Genomic DNA, 19104 nt, shown 5'->3' with positions numbered 1-19104 from the left:
CACTGAACACCTTGTAACAAGCACAGTTCTCATCAGATTTCTTCAGATTAGTGACGATTTGGTTTGCAGCCCACGTGATTGTCTTTGTAGTTCGCCTAATTTGTATAAATTGGCCGAGCGGGTGATGAGTGGTCACTTCCACACCCAAGCCAGCCGTGGCCAGCACCTGCTCTCTTGTCTCTTGCTGTGTTGCGGGCAGTGTGTCGGGTGTGTTCTCACAACAGCTGACACCTCGCTACGTATCACTGCACTGTCTTCTCTTAGCATAGTCTTCTTCTCTTTTTATCTTCTCTTAGACTAGTTCTCTTCTAGTCTTCTTCTTCTTCTTAGTTCTTCTCCAAGTTGTCTTCTTCTCATTATTTCTTCTTCTTAGTCTTCTTCTTTTAGAATATTGTAAATAAAACAATAGAAAAACCCATTTGTGACTGGCCTCTATATGTTCCTGGCCTGTGCGTGGGATCTTGTCTATCCTTTCATTCAATCAATCAATTAGTTAAGTCTTTTGTGCCGTACCCCCTATTAGAACCACTCGGTACACGGCTACAAAAGTGGCGTCGCCGACAGGATCTCGCTACGTATGGCTGTAAGTATTATTGTGTAGAATGTGTTGACTTGTGCTTTAAAGGTATCCTTCGACACAGTACTTGTGTTCATATAAGTATGTTCAGTTGTTGCTTTGTTCAGTTAATTCTTTGTTTAGTTATGGCTTTGACATGTTAGGCACATCTCGGCTATGATTGATCTAGAAAATCGCCATGTCGTCATATGTTCGTAGCAGTATTCCATTTGATTCTTTTTACGTCAGTCAATGACGTCTCGGGACACAAGAAAGTCTGTTCCAGAATGTTCTAGGGGATGACTCATTCTCTCTCATCTGCTGTCACTGAAGGTTAGGTTACTTATCCCCGCTTCAGCGGAGACGATTTAAATGTTGAGCGCAAGCCTTAGCTATGCTCATATTTGGCTTCGATGCAACGGATAACTTGTGTAAGTTCATTCACCACTTAATGGTTAAGCCATGATGGTGCTTCACTTACTCTCTGGTCTATCAGGTTGCCAGTATTATATCTAAGCCACTGATTCTCCATCTTGTTTACTATTCAGGTATTATCTTACATGCTGATCTCGGTTGTACTGCTACAGTGTGCTCAGTACTCTAAGATGTGTGTAGTATTCTGTTGAGGTGATTACAAGATAGTGTTTGATTAATATCAGTTATTGGTTAAAACCACCTGATATGTATCAGTCTGTTGATTGTAAGTTAGTTATCATGCTCTCTCCTATACGGCTTATTCCCGTATAGTGCTACATGATAAACTGCTTCATTTGAGTCACTTTGACACAGTATGAGCTTTTTGAGTCCAGACCAAGTAATAGTCTTTCCAGCTCAGTTATCATGCTTTCTCCTATACAGCATACTCCGGTATAGTGCCACATGATGATTGATTCATTTGAGTCGCTTTAAATTTAATACAGCTGAAATAGTTTTCCATGAATTAGGTTGTTTGGTTACTTTACTAATTAAGTATAACTCTAGCCCTTTAGTTGCATGGTCTTGGGGACCAGGTGAAGAATAACAGGCATGTTACTTTTATGAGTTTACTGTGTATGTGTACTTGATAGTGAGTATATTTTATAAATTATATGTTAAGTGTTTTGTGTACTAAGTTTGGGGTTTGATTTCCCATTTGGAGTTGATAGGATGAGTTTGTTGTATTTTGATAATGATGTTGTTATTGTTTACTATAAGGTATGTTAGTATTAATGGTACTTGACTAAGGGAGTTGCATATAGTTGTTTTGGGCAAATACCAAACCCAGAGGTAGGCACAGCACTGTGTATGCTCCATGCTACCCACATCCATGAATGACTGACTTCCCACTTATGGTGCTTCCGGTGTTCATGTATTGTAGAATATGGTTTTTGTGTTTCGGTTTGGTTTTGTTTCCCTCCTTTATGCTTTGTTGATGCGGGTACTCTACCAGTCTTGGTCTTTGCCTCATGTATGTTCATTGTTATACGTACATGCAACGTTGACATTGTATTTATGGCTTTTATTTGTTTGTGTCTTGCAGGCACTGTTTTTCCTGTAATAACTGTAGTGAATAAACAACTGAAAGGGCGTCCGCTTTCATATGCTCCTGCCTGCACGAGAACCTGCTATCTTTTACTACTCTTAATTCCTCATTCCACTCCAACCATACCCTTACCCCTATCTCCACTCCACTCCAACCCTACCCTTACCCTGAGTCCATCACACAATTGGCGCTGCGAGCATTATAAAGTAGGCGTTGAGCTCTTTCTTTTGCAACTTATCCGATGCAAATCGGTTCAGTAATCATCTAGAAATCTGTCACTGAACACCTTGTAACAAGCACAGTTCTCATCAGATTTCTTCAGATTAGTGACGATTTGGTTTGCAGCCCACGTGATTGTCTTTGTAGTTCGCCTAATTTGTATAAATTGGCCGAGCGGGTGATGAGTGGTCACTTCCACACCCAAGCCAGCCGTGGCCAGCACCTGCTCTCTTGTCTCTTGCTGTGTCGCGGGCAGTGTGTCGGGTGTGTTCTCACAACAGTGACACTTCGCTACGTATCGCTGCACTGTCTTCTTCTTAGTTCTTCTCCTAGTTGTCTTCTTCTCATTATTTCTTCTTCTTAGTCTTCTTCTTTTAGAATATTGTAAATAAAACAATAGAAAACCCCATTTGTGACTGGCCTCTATATGTTCCTGGCCTGTGCGTGGGATCTTGTCTATCCTTTAATTCATTCAATCATATTTAGTTAAGTCTTTTGTGCCGTACCCCCCCTTCAGTAACCACTCGGTACACGGCTACACATACATGCCAAAGGAAGCATAATTCAACATATAGTATGAGAAAAAAAATGTCACAGGTGAACGAGAGAGAGAGAGAGAGAGAGAGAGAGAGAGAGAACAATATCAACTGACAAATAGATAACCTCACATTACATGGAACATGAGACAGAGAGAGACAGAGAGGAGAGAGAGAGGGGGGAGAGAGAAAGAGAGAAGAGAGAGAGAGAGAGGGGGGAGAGAGAGATAGAAGAGAGAGAGGAGAGAGACAGAGGAGAGAAGATAGAGAGAGAGAGAGAGACAGAGGAGAGAGAGTAGAGAGAGAGAGAGAGATTCAAAAACTTTATTACTCAAGGATAAAGATTTTAGGCAGCGCCCAGTCTTCCAATCTGTCCTTGTGACAACAATGACAACATTAACGATAACGACACGACAATAATAATTTTGTTAACACTGCTACATCTACTGCTACTACAACGAAGAGCGATCACCACCATCATCATTAACATCGTAAAAAGTAATAAAACGAACGCATTCACACATTCATATCCATACACATGCACACACTCTCTCCACCCAACACACACACACACACATACTTATGCACATAATAATAATAATAATAATAATAATGGATACTTATATAGCACACTATCCAGAAATCTGCTCTAGGTGCTTTACAAAAACGCTTTTGATAACATAAAACATTATATCTATGTTACATACACACACCAAAATGTGACCACACACACACACATACGCGCGCGCGCGCACGCACGCACACACACACACACACACACACACACACACTGCATACATACATTTTAACATACATGTGTATCTAACAGCTACCCTAACACATACGCACACATAGGCAGGCACAAACTTACATGGACACACGCACACACAATACACATTCATATACATGCATGTAGTTGTGGACCTGCCACAATTGAACTTATTGCTGAGGGAAAAGGTGAGTTTTGAGACGAGATTTAAAAGATGCGAGGGAATCAGAATGACGGAGGTTATCAGGGAGCTTGTTCCACGTCTTTGGCGATTGAAAAGAAAACGATCTGTGTCCATAGGTCTTACTTCTGACGTGAGGTATCCTGAGAAGTCGAGTATCAGAGGAAGAACGGAGCTGGCGAGACGGGGTATAGATATGGATGAGTTCAGAAAGATATTTGGGGCCAGATCCGTTGACTGCAGAAAAGGTCAGAGTGGATAGCTTATAGTCTATTCGATCAGAAACAGGCAACCAGTGGAGAGACTGAAGGAGAGGAGAAACATGGTCAAATTTAGAAGCTCTGCAAATGAGTCTGGCAGCGTTATTCTGAATTCTTTGGAGTCTGTCTAACAGGTATTTGGGAAGGCCGGCCAAAAGAGAGTTGCAGTAATCCAATCTTGAGAGAACCAGAGAGCATACAAGTGTCTTGGTTGCATCGGTTGAGAGATAGTGGCGGATAGAGCTGATTCTACGCAGTTCCAAATAGGCAACTTTACAGATATTCGAAATGTGCTGTTGGAAGGAAAGAGACTGGTCCAGGATTACACCAAGACTGCGAACAGAGGGAGAAAGTGAAACAGGTGTGCTATTGATCAGAACAGAGTCAGGAAAGGAAGGATGTTGACGAAACTTCTTTGGACAGGTTATCATAAATTCAGTCTTATCATCATTTAATTGCAGCTTGTTGAGAGTCATCCAGTCCTTTAGGCCAGCAATGCACTCCTGTGTTTGAGTCACCAGTGCATCAAATTCAGCTATGGAAGCCGACTGATAAAGTTGTGTGTCATCAGCAAAGCTCTCATGCGACATCGCATGATGACTGATGACATCCGACACAGGAGCCGCATACAGCACGAAAAGAACAGGACCTAGGACGGACCCTTGTGGGACACCATATTTCAAGGCAGATACTCTAGAGTATGTACCATTTACACACACTTTCTGTGTACGATCTGACAGGTAAGACGTGATCCATGCTAGTGCAGTGTCACGAATACCAAAGGAAGTTTTAAGTCTGTTCAAGAGGATAGAGTGGTCGATAGTGTCAAAAGCTGCTGACAAATCTAAGAGAGCGAGAACAGATATCTTATCCTCATCAAATCCCGAAAGCAAATCATTCACTATTCTAAGAAGGGCTGTTTCGCAACTATGACCACGTCTATAAGCTGACTGGTGGGAATTAAGTAAACCATTCTGCTCCAGATGAGCTAAGAGCTGAGACAATATGATCTTTTCTAGCAGTTTTGATAAAAATGACAGATTAGAGACAGGTCGATAATTTTTCAAACAATTATGATCCAAAGATGGTTTCTTGATGAGTGGACGTACAACAGCAGATTTGAAGCTTTCAGGGAAACAACCAGACAGTAAGGAAGAATTGATGACATGAGTAATATGTGGCAGTAGAACATCAATACATTCAACCAACAAAGAAGACGGGACAGGGTCAAGCTCACAGGATTTCGGACAAGCGCTCAGACACACTTTCTTCACAAAATCTTCAGTAACCGGTTGGAAACAATGTAAAACAGGACCACTGTACACGCGTTCTTGAACGGGTGAAGAAGGAGACACAACAGAGTCAAGCTTCTCACGAATGCATGATATTTTGCCGGTGAAGAAGTCAGAAAACTTTTGAGGGAGTTCCTGCACCGAAAATGTTGTAGGGAGAGGAGTGTTTTTCATTTTACCTAGTAGATTGTTCGTAGCGTTGAAAAGCTGTTTGGCTGTGGTGCATGCAAGTATTTTAGAAGAGTAGAACTTTGACTTTGCCCTGTCAACAATGTTTGTTACATTATTCCTGGCTGTCTGAAAAATGTCCCTACTGATGGTCAAACTAGTGGCACGCCAGTGCCTCTCAGCTCTCCTTCTCTCCCGCTTGGCCTCCAACAGCTCTGGTCCCACGGTGTTGTACCAAGGCGACGGGGGACGATTGGAGATCAGGCGCCGAGTCGACGGGGCGTGCCTGTCGAGTGCAGCGCGTAGGACAGTGGATAGCTGGTCAGCAGTCGGCTCAAAAGGGATATTAGTCAGCAGGTCAGCTTTAAATAAGTCTAAGTCGATTGAGGTCAGTGTGCGCACCTCCCTATACACACGGGGCGTGGGAGGTTTGGTGAGGTTCAGATGACACGTCACACTGTGATGGTCGGAGGACAGGGTGTGATCGACGGTGGTAGACTTCAGGAGGCAGTCCTCATTTCTGTGCAACACCCAATCGACGATGTGACCACGATTGTGTGTAGGCTCGGTTACAGACTGGTTAAGATCGAACAAACTGACAATTTCAAGTAATTTAGAGGTATAAAACTGTGTGGGTGAATCAAAATGAAAATTAAAGTCACCAACAATAAGTAGGGAGCCTGGTAAACTATTAGCGTATTCTAGGAAGTCCGGAAACTGTTCTATGAACATCGTATCAGAAAGTTTATTTTTCTTGTTTGGTGGCGGACGGTAGAGGCAGAACACATTGAGGTGGGAATGTGGCAGCGACAGTGAAAGCTGGGCCAGTTCGAATGAGGCATGGTTGAAGGGAAAGGCAGATGTGTACGTTGTGTGTGGGAGCAGCCTGTCTGACACAACGGAGGCGATTCCTCCCCCGCAAGTTGTTGTAACACGAGGGAAGGAGGTGGTAGTGTAGCCAGGGGGAGCGAGATCTCGACACTTAGCTTCATCCCCAGTACTGCGAAGCCAAGTTTCTGTGATACACAGGATGTCGAGGCTGATTGAGAGCAGATGTTCGTTGATCGCTGAGACATGACCGAAGTGAGAAACATATTGCGGACATAAAGAGAACAGAGAAACACAACTTTAACATTGTACATATACAAAATTGATTAATTTGCCGATGCAGATGTTAGAGGTAATAACATCCAATTTACAGGCGAACAAGTAAAACTATTAAAGCACAAAGGAAATAAAATAAATTCACTGCATGTAAAGGTATAGATACAAACTTTACAAAAAAGCATATCTGTCTTTTTTAGCTGGTAAAAAAGAAAAGAAAAAAAAAGAAAAAAGCTTTGTGGGCCTATTGTTTGTGAAACAGAAGTTCTCGTATGCTTGATTTGAAGGAACGTAATGAATCGCACGTCTTAATGAATGAAGGAAGAAAGTTCCAAACAGATGGTCAAAAAAATGCAAAGCTAGATTTGTACAAATCGATGCGCACACGAGGCAGAATATAATTATCTGAATCGTAACGCTCTGATTTTCTTTCTTTTGCGTTCGACAGCTACGCAGTCAGGGTCGAAGTACGAGGGATGCCACAGATTCGGACGTCCGGCGAAGATCGGCTACCGTCCCCCAGGGCTTGGTGTTGAGGTCAGCACCCCCAAGCCAGGACTGCTGCCGCATCTTCTCATACAGGGGGCAGTCTTGGAGAATATGGGATGGGGTCTGGTCAGCCTGGCTGCAATCACACAGGGATGTGGCTGCCACTCCAATCCTCTTCAGGTGTGCTCAGATGCCGCAGTGTCCTGTGTGAAGGCGGTAGATGGTAGTCTGGTGTCTCCTCTCCAGTGTCCTGATGGGATCCTGGTGTGCCTGGTAGCCTCCGTTCAGGGTGACCCAGCCTCTTCGGAATCTGCTGCAGAGGAGAGCTTTTGCTTCCTCATACGTGGCAGGAACGGTTGGTTGTGTGAGCTGGCTTCCTTCCTTAGCAAGGTGGTCTGCACGCTCGTTGCCTGGGAGGCCTACATGGGCAGGCACCCACTGGAGGGTCGTTGGGGCTTTTTGGATAAGGGTTGCGAGGGAGGCCTTAAGGGACTGGATCAGTGGACCAGGATCAGGGGAGTCAAGGGCCTGGAGTGTGGACATGGAGTCAGTGAAGATGGAGATGCTTCAAGGGGCTTTCCACAGTAGGAGAGGAATTCTGCTGCTCTTTAATGGCCAGGACTTCAGCTCTGAAATTGGAACAGAGCTTTCCTCCAGGGAGTGCGATTGCTGCTGTGCTTTCCATCGGGAATCTGACGTAGACACCACTGCCTCCGTTGTGTGTGGCTTCCTCCGCTGATCCGTCCGTGTATACATGGGTCCAGGAGCTGGCTGGGTAGGACTCCTCTATCATGGCCAGAGTCAGGATCTTGAGAGTAGCTGGTTGCTGGTCTTTGGTGGTGATGTCATGTCAGGAACTCTGAGGCTGATGGTGGCCTCTATCTCTTGGTCGAGCCTCCAGTCAGGCAAGGCAAGGTCAGTGCAAGACTCCCCTTTTGCCGCCAGAACATCGCTGTGCTGTGCTCTGAGTGCTTTATACTGGTGGTTGAGGCTCTGACGTTTGAGACGGTTCTTGGTGGGCTGCTCCAGTCTGTGGTGTAGGTGGTGTGAGGGCAGTCTTCTGAGCTTCTCTCCCTGCATCAGGACTTTCAGGTCGCGTCTTCTCTCCAGGGGCTCGACGTTAGCAGTTTTCTCCATGTCATGGATCGGCGTGGACCTCATGGCTCCAAGTATGAGGCGTAGTCCCATATTTTGGACTTCGTCGAGCCGGCTCTTGTTGGTCTTGGAGGCAGTGCCCCACGAGGTTGAGGCGCACTCCATGGTGGGTCTGACCGCTCCCATGTAGACCCTGGCGAGAAGCCTGCTGTCTGCTCCCCAAGTCGTCCCGGCCAGCGTCTTCAGCAGGGCTAGCTTGCAGATGCCTCTCCTCTCCATCTCCTCAATCTGGGGCCTCCAGGTCAGGTGGGTGTCCAACTTGACGCCAAGGAATGTTGGCGTATCCGTCTGGGGCAAGACTTGTCCCTGGAGCTTCAGCTTGACTTGCTCATTGGTGGTGGAGAGAGAGAAGAGTGTTGCGTTGGTTTTTGTGGTGTTGAGCTCAAGACCCCAGTCTTCTGTCCATGTAGCGATATTGCTGACGACTTCCTGAAGCCGGTAGGAGGCCGTGCTGGTGTGTTCAGCGGATGTCCATACTGCCGGGTCGTCTGCGTGCAGACTGTTGGAGACGTGCTTCGTGATGTTGTCTCTGATGTCGTTGATATACAACAGAAACAATGTTGGGGAAAGCACTTCTCCCTGGGGGACACCCTCGCGTAGCTTGACCTTTCTGCTGTGGAAGCCGTCTAGTTTGACCCTTGCGGTCCTGCCGAAGAGGTAGTGGTGGATCCACATGTACATCTTGCTACGTACGCCGGCTTGGAGAAGTTTCAGGATGAGGCCCTCCTTCCACACTTTGTCAAACGCTCTCGACAGGTCAAAAAACATGGCCAGTGTCTTCTTCTCCTGAAAAGAGTTTTCGATGTCCTGGACAAGGAGGGCTAGTTGATCTTCTGTGTTGCGGAATTTTCTGTAGCCGGTCTGGGTAGTTGAAAGGATGTTCTGTGTTTCCAGGAGGAAGGTGAGGCGGCGGTTGACCATCCTTTCCAGCAGCTTGCCGACACAGCTCAGAAGGCTGATTGGTCTGTAGCTGTGGGGGTCCTTCTTGTTCTTTCCCTTCTTTGGGATCGGGATGATCTCTGCCTCTTTCCAGATGGAAGGCACAACTCCTGCTGTCCAGCTGTAATTGAAGATCTTCGTTGATGTCGTGGTGCGACAGTGTCAGCGCAGAAGTCCTCTTGTCTGCCTCGTGCTTGAACAGGTCCCAGTTTGCCTTCTTGTAATTCCAGCTTGCTGGGAGCCTGGTGGGATGGGTTTCAAAATGTCTGTGTACTGTAATGATCACTGGCCTGTGGTCGCTGCCTCCAAGCTGGGGCGACACCTCCCTTTGGGCAATGCTATGGATGTCGTCTGTCGCGAAGGCCAGGTCAGGAGTGCTTGTGGTCCTCCATGCTCGTGAGTAGCACGTAGGCGGATCTTCTGGACTGTTGATGAGGATCAGCTGGTTACTGATTGCCCAGTTTTCCACATCTTCTCCCTTCTTGTTGAGATCTTGGTAGCCCCAGCTGGGTGAGTGGCTGTTAAAGTCTCCTGTGATGATCCAGCTGTGGGAGTCTACGAGGATGGAGTCGAGCTGTATTTGGTTTCTAGGTGAGTAGACATTGAGGACTGTCACTGACGTGCCTGGCAACACCAACTTGACTCCCAGAAATTCTGTGTCGAGATCAGCTTGACCAGAACTCTGGGTCTCTGCCGCTGGGATGTTGTTTCTTACCAGGGTGATGAGGCCTCCCTTTGGTCTGTTCTCTCGGTCTTGTCTGAACAACTCGTAACCTCTTATGAAAAAGCGGTGAGTGTTCTTGAGGTGAGTCTCTTGGATGCAACATACATCGATCGCATTTTCACGCAGAAAGCACAGCTCAGCCTTCTTGCGTTGTACTCATTCCACATTCCTGTGGACGATCCGAAGTGCTGCTTGCCCATGTGCTCCAATCTGTTCTCCCCGAAGAGTCTGAGAAGCATCGCGTCCGTGGTCGGTAGTTGTGGATGGGCCCCTTTGAGGCTGAGGGCCGGGCACCGTCTACCCCCGGCCATGGTCCAGGAAGACGACACCACATCGGTCTAGCGTTGTCTGCGTAGCCATGTGTCGTAGAGTGCGTGCACAGCCGGTTTTGACTAGATCACGCCCCTTAGAGAAGCCACTGTGGCGCCGTCTTCGGTGATCTCCTGTTCTGGTAACGGTTTACAGTTGGCCGGGTTTTTTCTTGGGAGTTTTCCTTCTCTTGGAAGGACTGCCTGCTGAGGCTATCGGACTCCATCTGCCAGGGTTTGAAATCAGAGTTGTCCTTCTCCTAGACTATGTGGGTCCACGGCACCTTATTCCATATCATTTGGTGCAACCCCCAAAGGGAGGGCTCCCCATCCGCCACCTGGGGGACGCGCCCCTACGACGTATAGTCCCAGCGCGAGGTAACACTCTGATGCCTGTTGAACAAGGTCACTGAGGTATGGTGGTGACATGTTTTTGTGTACTTTGAACATGAGGACACAAAAATATGTCACCACCATACTTCAGTGATCTTGTTCAACGGGGATCAGAGCGTTACAATTCAGATAATTATATTCTGCCTCGTGTGCGCATCGATTTGTACAAATCACAAGAGAGAGAGAGAGAGAAAGAGAGAGAGAGAGAGAGAGAGAGAGAGAGAGAGAGAGAGAGGAATAATTTTGGATGAATAACAACATGATGATGTGTAAGGAGAGAAGTGTTCAACAACAACAACAAGAGAAAGGAGCAGAAAATGAACCATCTGTTCCTCACCACAAACGGAAACGGAAGGTAGTACAATGGTTAAGACGCTCATCTGCCAATGCAGTGTCCGTGAGGGTCAAGGTTCGAATTCCGCTTGAGCCCTTTCTCCCAAGCTTGACTAGAAAAGTAAAACAGAGCGTATAGTATTCAGACGAGACGATAAACCGATCAGTACCATGTTCTGAGAACCTTATAATAAAGGCACAAAGCAATCCTTTGGGACAGGACTTCCCTGCCCCAGTCCCAGCCTTGGATGTCACACCCCAAAAGACCCGGACTCCAACCCCTCGAACAAACAAAACCTTCATGGCACCAAGAACCCAGCACTGAACAATAAAGAGTCCGTGAAGATCAGGGTTTGAATCCCGGTCTCGCCCTTTCTCCCAAGTTTGACTGGAAAATCAAACAGAGCGTCCTGTCAATCGGATGAGACGATAAACAAAGGTCCCGTGTGTAGCACGCACTTGGCGCAATGAAAAAAACCCAAACAAACACAAAAAACCCATGGCAGCGAGACTGTTGTCCTCCGGCAAAATTCTGAAAAAGAAATCCACTCTGATAGGTACACACATATATATGCATGCACTCAAGGCCTGATTAAGGGCGTTGGGTTATGCTGCTGGTCAGGCATCTGTCTTGCAGATGTGGTGTAGCGTATATGGATTTGTCTGAACGCATTGACGCTTCCTCGAGAAACTGGAACTAAAACTCACAATGTGTTCTGTTCACCAGTGTCCGGATGATATCACCTTCGCGGAGTTTCTTCGTTACGTTGAAGTCAACGCCAACCCACACTGGAATCCCGTTCACAGGACGTGTAACCCATGTGTGTACCAACCTCAGTACCTGGGAAAGATGGAGACATTCGGTCGAGATACAGCTTACATATTGAACACGGCAGGTGGGTGAGAGGGGGTTGCAGTGTGTGTGTGTGTGTGTGTGTGTGTGTGTGTGCCCGCGTGCATGCGTGCGTGCGCGCTGGAGCGTTTGGCTTTGGATCTGCATTGTATCTTCGAATTTTCCGTGGGAAAAAAAAAGACCGACTACGACCAAACGATGCTAATTAATATTTGATTTGGAGACATTCTCTTCAGCTGATCATCTAGAACCGGAGGAACTAAGCTGACAATTATTCTCAGAGTGTGCATTTCAAAGAAGGGTTTGGCCTGTTTCATAAAGGAAAAAAGATGCGTGTTATGTGGGCCCAAAAAGAAACAGAGATGGTCATGGTTGCTTTCAAACAGCTCCAGCCATGTTCCCCAGCACGGTGAGCGTTGATCAAGTCGTCCTTCAGTTTCCCAAACAGCTGTGTTTTCTGCTTTTAACTGTATGGATGCTTTTCTGGAAGCGTGCTCCGCTCTGTAGATACACTTTGTCCTCGTTTTCCTCTTGATCCTCATGCTTCTCATGATGGCGATGATGATAACGATGATGAAAGTGGTGGTGGTGGAGATGATGAGGAAAATAATGGTTGCGGCGGCGGCGGCGGTGGTGGTGATTACGACAACAACGATAACGATTATAATGGTGGTGATTGTGATGGTGGTGGTAGAGGTTGTGATGTTGTTGATACAGGTGGTGAAACTGAACTGAACTGAATTTGTTGTTGTAGCTAAGTTCATGAACTGTATCAACTACCGTATACTTTACTCGATGTATGTGTGTATGTGATGTCTGACTCCCTTGTACAACAGTGCCAGTAGACTTAGTTCTTGTTTATCTTCATCTTTTTCTTCTTCGGGTACTTCTCCATCTTCTACTTTATCATCATCATCATCTTCTTCTTCATCTTCTTCTTCTTCTTCGATGTTGTGTCTCTCAGTTTGACGCTGCGTTTTCCTTGTACATTTCTAACGTACTGAGCACAAACAACATTTATATGTGTAAATGTTTGTGTGTCTCTTAGAACAAACCAACGGCAGATATGAAAGTCGGCCAACGTGCTAATGTCTCCACCGTTGGAAAATAAAGTTTTATTCATTCATTCATTCATTCATTCAGTCTTCCTTTTCTTCTTCTTTTAAATTCTTTTTTTAATTTCGTTTAAATGCATATACTACCCCCCCCCCCCCCCCCCCCCCCCGCGCGCCCCACACCCCGCCCAGGTCTGAACGACATCGTGAGGTACGAAATGACCCATTCTGATCACGTTCTGCTCTTTCTTCTTCTTCTTCCTCCTCCTTCTTCTTCTTCCTCCTCTCCTTCTTCTTCTGCTTCTCCTCCTCTTCCTCCTCCTCCTTCTTCTTCTTGAAAATCTTCTTTTAAAATCTTCTCCAGTTTCGTTAAATTCATCATCTTCTCCCCCCCCCCCTCCTCCCTCCTCTCCAGGTCTGAGCAGCATCGTGAGATACGAAATGTCCCATTCCGATCACGTTCTGGACGAGCTGGAGCAGCTGACGACCTACCACTACGTGTACTTCCACGGACGCAAGGCCCGCTTCGCATCATGCCTGGACAAGCTTGGCGTGGCCCGGAGACTGTGGAGAGCCTTCCAGCTCAATGCCTACATCCCGGCCGACGAACCCTTCCCAGAGGCCTCGTTGGACGCTCAGATTTCGCAGCTGTCGGACGCGGAAGCGGGAGACGTGGTGGTGAAGGCGGTGCAGGGAGCGCACTCTGCCCGACCTCTCGGTCACGCGGAGTGGTCGGCCTTGAAGCGGAGGAACATGGTGGCGGCTTACAGGAGCGTGCCGAAGGAAGTGCTGAACAAGGTGCAGCAAAAGTTCCAGATGGATTTCGAGCTGTTCCAGTACGATCAGCAGCCTCTGGATATTTTCGGGGAATAGGTTTTTATTTGTTTGTTTGTGTGTTTTTTTTTTTCGGGGTGGGGCATGGAGATGGGGATGCGACACATAGCGATGTATATAGACCATTTACATAGTTAACTTTATATATAATCATATACATACAATGGATGCATACGTTGACACGTATTCAGATGACGTGATTACATAGATTCACAAGCATACACGAATATACATCGACACGTATATATTACGCCTAAATACTGATTCACAAACTCACACGAATATACATCGACGTATATATTATGCCTAAATACACAGAATTACGTACATGCATGGGTACTTACATAGGCCTATCTACCCAACTACCTACCTTGATATATCTCTCCTTTCCTCATTTACCAACCTACATTTTTACAAACGCAGGTCAGCCTGGCTACATACATATTGGTAATGGATACATACATACATATGTACACCAGACACAAATGTCAAGAACCACCATGATGTCGAGGATTCTTCATAGAAAACGACTATAAATTACGCTGAATAAAGTTAACCATAAAATATCAGTATGTATTAGTTTTGCAATAAATGGAGAATATCTTAAGGGCACAGATTTTGTTGACGAACGTTTATGCTTGTCTGCAAATGAAATGCAGATTTTACGCGCGGGAAAATGAGTATAGATCTGTGGATCAATTCGAAAAAAACCCCAAACAAAACAAAACAAAAAACAAACAAACAAACAAACAAACAAAAACAAAAACAAACAAAAAAACAAAACAAAACAAAAAAAAACAACAGCGGAGCAGACCCAAACCTGAGGGGTGGGGTGGAAGTTATACAACATGTGTGCAAGGCGGAACATTCCTATCATCAGGTCATCCGAGTTTTTGAGTGGCCACGCATATATACATACATACATACGTGTCGTGTTGTCAGTGAAGGAACCATGCCACAAAGTCGGAAAAAAACCCTTTGAAAAGCAGACAGAGGAAGAACATGAGTACAGAAACAGAAACAGGAGTTGAGGGCTGAGAGAATACTGCCAGCTACTTAAAAAACGAGCGAGCCTTAATGTTCGTGCACAACGGTTGATAAATTTGTGCCCTGAAAGATTGTCCATTTATTGCAGTATCCACACAGCTGGACATTGAAGGACAAACTTTACTTGGTGTATTTATATCTTTTTTTTATTCTGAACACTCCCCTCATATCATGGTCGCCCTTTTGTGCATAGTATATACATACATATATACGTACATGCAGTACATCAGTCATTTTATAACAGATTATCCTATACTGATAACACCCACTCACACCCACCCACAAGAAATGAAAGACACACAACCCCAGAAAACAAACAAACAACAACGATAATAAAAATGGACAAGAAGGAATTACCTGCAAACATAAATACTTAACATTTTCTTGAGACTCGATAACAATTACATTGATGTCAGCTCTTGGTGGCGACCTTTCTGTGTTGCCATACGGTTCAACATAACCAGTGTAGATTAAAGATCCCTCAAACTAGGGGAAAAGGTAGCGGGTAGACACGATTCATAACATTCGTAATTTGATGGTTTCGATTAGGATGATGTAACGGATATGAGTGCCATATTTAGCACCGCCAAACTCTTTGTCCACGACTTTCTCCTCCTCTAACGGCTCAGCTTCCCTCAAGATAGCCTCCAATACAAAAATGAACTTTCGTCTCTGGAACATTAAAAATCGTGCTGGTGAATTAATGAGCTTCACCCCAGGCACATACACTGTCATCCGCATCTCCCCAAGCATGAAGAAGGCTGTGATACCAAGGGCGTACAGCCTCCATGGGCAGGCACTGGAAACAACATCATCCAGTAAATACCTCGGCGTTACCATCACAGAGGACATGTCCTGGGGAAAACACTGCCAACACGGTCACCAAGGGCAACAGAGCTGTGGGTTTTCTCAGGCGGAAACTTCCACGAATGTTCCACCAGGTCAGGTAAGCGACGTACAAGACCTTAGTCAGACCAGTCTTAGACTACGCATCCACCGTCTGAGGTCAGACCTGTCAGAAACATCGAGCTCAATAGTACTCAGCTCATTGGTCAGAAAGAGGTCACGTCACGGCGCTTGAGAAAGTGCACCGCAGGGCAGCTCGTTGTCTTCAACAACTCCAGCGATCGGACACCAGGCTGTGTGACCAGCATGCCCAACACATGGCAGTAGAACCTCTCAAAGAAAGAAGAAAACACAACCGCCTCACCATGCTTGACAAGATCACAACAACAGTATGGTCGACATTGATAAGTCCCTCTTCCAAACCAAAGGGTCAGCCGAACAGTGGGAGGACAAATATTGTTGCAGGGACACCACCACCACCCAGCCCTCAGCAAAAGCTTCTTTTCCAAAACTTTGCGCTACTGGAGCAACCTGCCACCCAGCCTCACGGATACTCCTTCGTTGGAGCTCCTTCAATCCAGTCTGAGTCACCTTACTGGCTCAGCTTGGAGTCACTAACTAGCACCGTCACTTGTTTCTCCCAACCCTGCATTCATCCACATCTCCCACCCCTTCTAACCGATAATACTCAAATGTATTCATAAATACTTTAACAAAATGTCTTCAATCACCGATATGTGTGACGGGACATTAAACAAAATTCCTCCTCCGCTGGAGTTATCTTGAATAGTGAAATTCAGTCATCATCCTTGTTCAACTGTTCACATACTTTTTGAAAATGACACTTTCCCTTCAGAATGGTCGAATTCTATATTCATTCCAATCGACAAAAAAAAGAGAGATTTCAATAATCTTCATAATTATCTCTGGTGTACAGCTTACCAACATTTTATGTAGAATTTTGTGTAAAATTCACACCTACGTAAACTAAACAAAAAATAACAAATGGCTTGAAAAAGAAGGTGGGAAGGAGAGCAAACAGGGTTTACGAACAGTCAAGTGCGATAGATCACATGTTTCCATCATTCTCTTTTGTGCAAAGTACTTTTCACAGTGATACAAAACGTTACGTTGCGTTTGTGGACGTGAAGAATGCCTTCGATTCCATGAATCGTTATACTCTGAGGCATGTTTTGAGTTAAAGTGGTGTAAATAGTATAGTAAACTATATATGGCTCTCAGAGGTGTTTATAAGTCAGTGTTTGTGTGAGCGCGTGCGAATGGTGCATATGCAAAATCCGTTAACTGTCTAAATGAGGTAAAGCAAGGCTGCCTTTTGAGCCCATAGATGTTATTCTTTTTATTATCATTGATTTAGCTATGGAACTGTCAAGAAAATGGAGATATCGAATACAGAGAATCCCTGGAGCAACTGATATATTTCCATTACTGTTTGCAGACGATGCTATTCATTTGTTAGGAATTGTCAATCTAGCCGTACTGTTTGCAGACGATTTCATTATTTTGTTTGGAACTGTTAACTGTTTGCAGAACTAATTAAATCCTCATATAAAAGAAGCAGAAAACCTAGGTTAGGCCGTTAACCAGGAAATTTAACTATTATCGTATCAGTATCATCAGTCAATGCAAGAAAATGGCTTTAAGAAAATGTAGATGTTAAAGTAATTAATTCATATAAGTATTTGGGAATGATATTTTCAACAAAATTAAGATGGAACTATGCGCGTGAAGAATCTTACAGAAAAGTGAAAAAGGCATTGAGATACTGAAATAAATTTTTAAAAAAAGAAAGAAAGCATAACGCTATACATTGTTGTCTGCTTTGGAAAATGTTTGATGCATAAATTGAACCTTACTTATGCAGCCAAAGGTCAAGGACTAGAAAGAAATTCATAAAGGAGAAAGCGCAATTAAACGTGCATGTGTGTGTGTGTGTGTGTGTGTGTGTGTGTGTGTGTGTGTGTGTGTGTGTGTTTAATGTACATATTCATTCATCCAACAAAGTGTTATATGGAGAAACGGGCAGATATTCTGTGTACATACAGCATTTGTATGATGCATTAAATATTGGTTGAAATTATTTAAGCTTCCACATTTATGCTCATGTAGACAGGTTATTGATGCGGTGCTGTTACAATTGGAATTAGATAAAGGAAACCGGGCCTGTAGAGTAAAAACAGAAAGAAAGAAGAGGAAAAAAAAAAAAAAAAAAAAAAGGTAAAGAAAAAAGAATATGGTTTCGAAATTGTGTTGATGTTTTAAGAAACGGGAAACGAACAGCAGTCTATTCCTGAATTCAGATATAGACTTGTGTGCTCTTTCAAGATAAATTGATATTCTGATATTGAAAGCAAAGGTAAATGTAGTTGCTTTTTCTCATTCAAAGGTATATTTCAGGCGAAAACATATTACATCTATTACAAACAAATGGCATATAAATAAAAAAAAATAAGAGAAAATTCAATTGACATTGAACTTCAATGGGGAAAAAACAAAAAAGATTTCAACCTGGAACATCCTAAGATTCACCATGCCCTTTGTGTGTATCAAGTGTTGATAATGAAAAGCGTTCATTGTGTCAGAGTAAGTCACACGACAAAGTAAGAGAGAAATGTGCATGTTTATTTAAATTAGATGTAGCTAAGACACGACATTGTTTCCACTTTATCGTCAGATATTGAATGTTATAATGCAATAAGTTGCTGAACTTACTGCAGACGCGTAAAACAACAGACGTTGTCTAATTAATCTAAAGTTAATGATGAAAACAGATATAATTATATGATGTTTGTTGTGTGTTCTGAAAATACAGTGGAAAGAAGATATTTCATAATATTACTATATGAATGAATCATCGAATGTGACTGTATCAATATCATTTTATGCTTTTTTGACTCACTTGTGTAAACAAAGTGAGTCTTGTTTTAACCCGGTGTTCGGTTGTCTGTGTGTGTGTCTGTGTGTCCATGGTAAACTTTAACATTGACATTTTCTCTGCAAATACTTTGTCAGTTGACACCAAATTAGGCATAAAAATATGAAAAATTCAGTTCTTTCCAGTCATCTTGTTTAAAACAATATTGCACCTCTGGGATGGGCACAAAACCCCCCCCCAAAAAAAACGAAGCCTAATTATATGCAAACTGCATTTACTGTTATATTTATATTTTTTGTATTCTCTAAACTTGGCACTTTGATCTGATATTCTGACCCAACAACAAGAGCAGTCATTATTATCATTTTTTGTTCAAACAGGAACTTCTTTTGCTAAGCATGGAAGTTTTATTTATTTTGCAAACGTTTTGGTGCAGATAGTAAAAAAGGGAAATTACTCTGTAATTAATGCTAGGGGACATAATTCGCTTTAAACTGATCTTTCTCATCTTAAACATTACATTTTGAAATTATACACAATACATAAAAAGCTTGGATTTTTTTTTCAGTGTATCACAAGTGAGTCTTGAAGGCCTTGCCTCTCTTGTGTTTTGTTTAAAGTGCCT

The 19104-nt window shown here is 44.1% G+C and overlaps 1 protein-coding gene across 2 annotated transcripts in view; it reads left to right on the top strand.

Moving 5' to 3' along the window:
- The window catches only part of LOC143293564 (uncharacterized), a 43090-nt gene extending 26269 nt beyond the window's left edge, over positions 1 to 16821 (top strand). For both annotated transcript variants that reach the window (XM_076604541.1, XM_076604540.1), the window contains exons 7-8: positions 11676 to 11844; positions 13272 to 16821. In XM_076604541.1, the coding sequence (XP_076460656.1) occupies positions 11676 to 11844; positions 13272 to 13729 (627 nt within the window). In that variant the 3' untranslated portion in view covers positions 13730 to 16821. The remainder of the gene's footprint in view (positions 1 to 11675; positions 11845 to 13271) is intronic.
- Positions 16822 to 19104: the final 2283 nt, after the last annotated feature.

The sequence above is a fragment of the Babylonia areolata genome, chromosome 19 (genome assembly GCF_041734735.1).
Source record: "Babylonia areolata isolate BAREFJ2019XMU chromosome 19, ASM4173473v1, whole genome shotgun sequence".
Taxonomy (NCBI): domain Eukaryota; kingdom Metazoa; phylum Mollusca; class Gastropoda; order Neogastropoda; family Buccinidae; genus Babylonia; species Babylonia areolata.
Note: the sequence above shows the minus strand (reverse complement) of the source record. Positions and strands in the feature narration are given on the sequence as shown.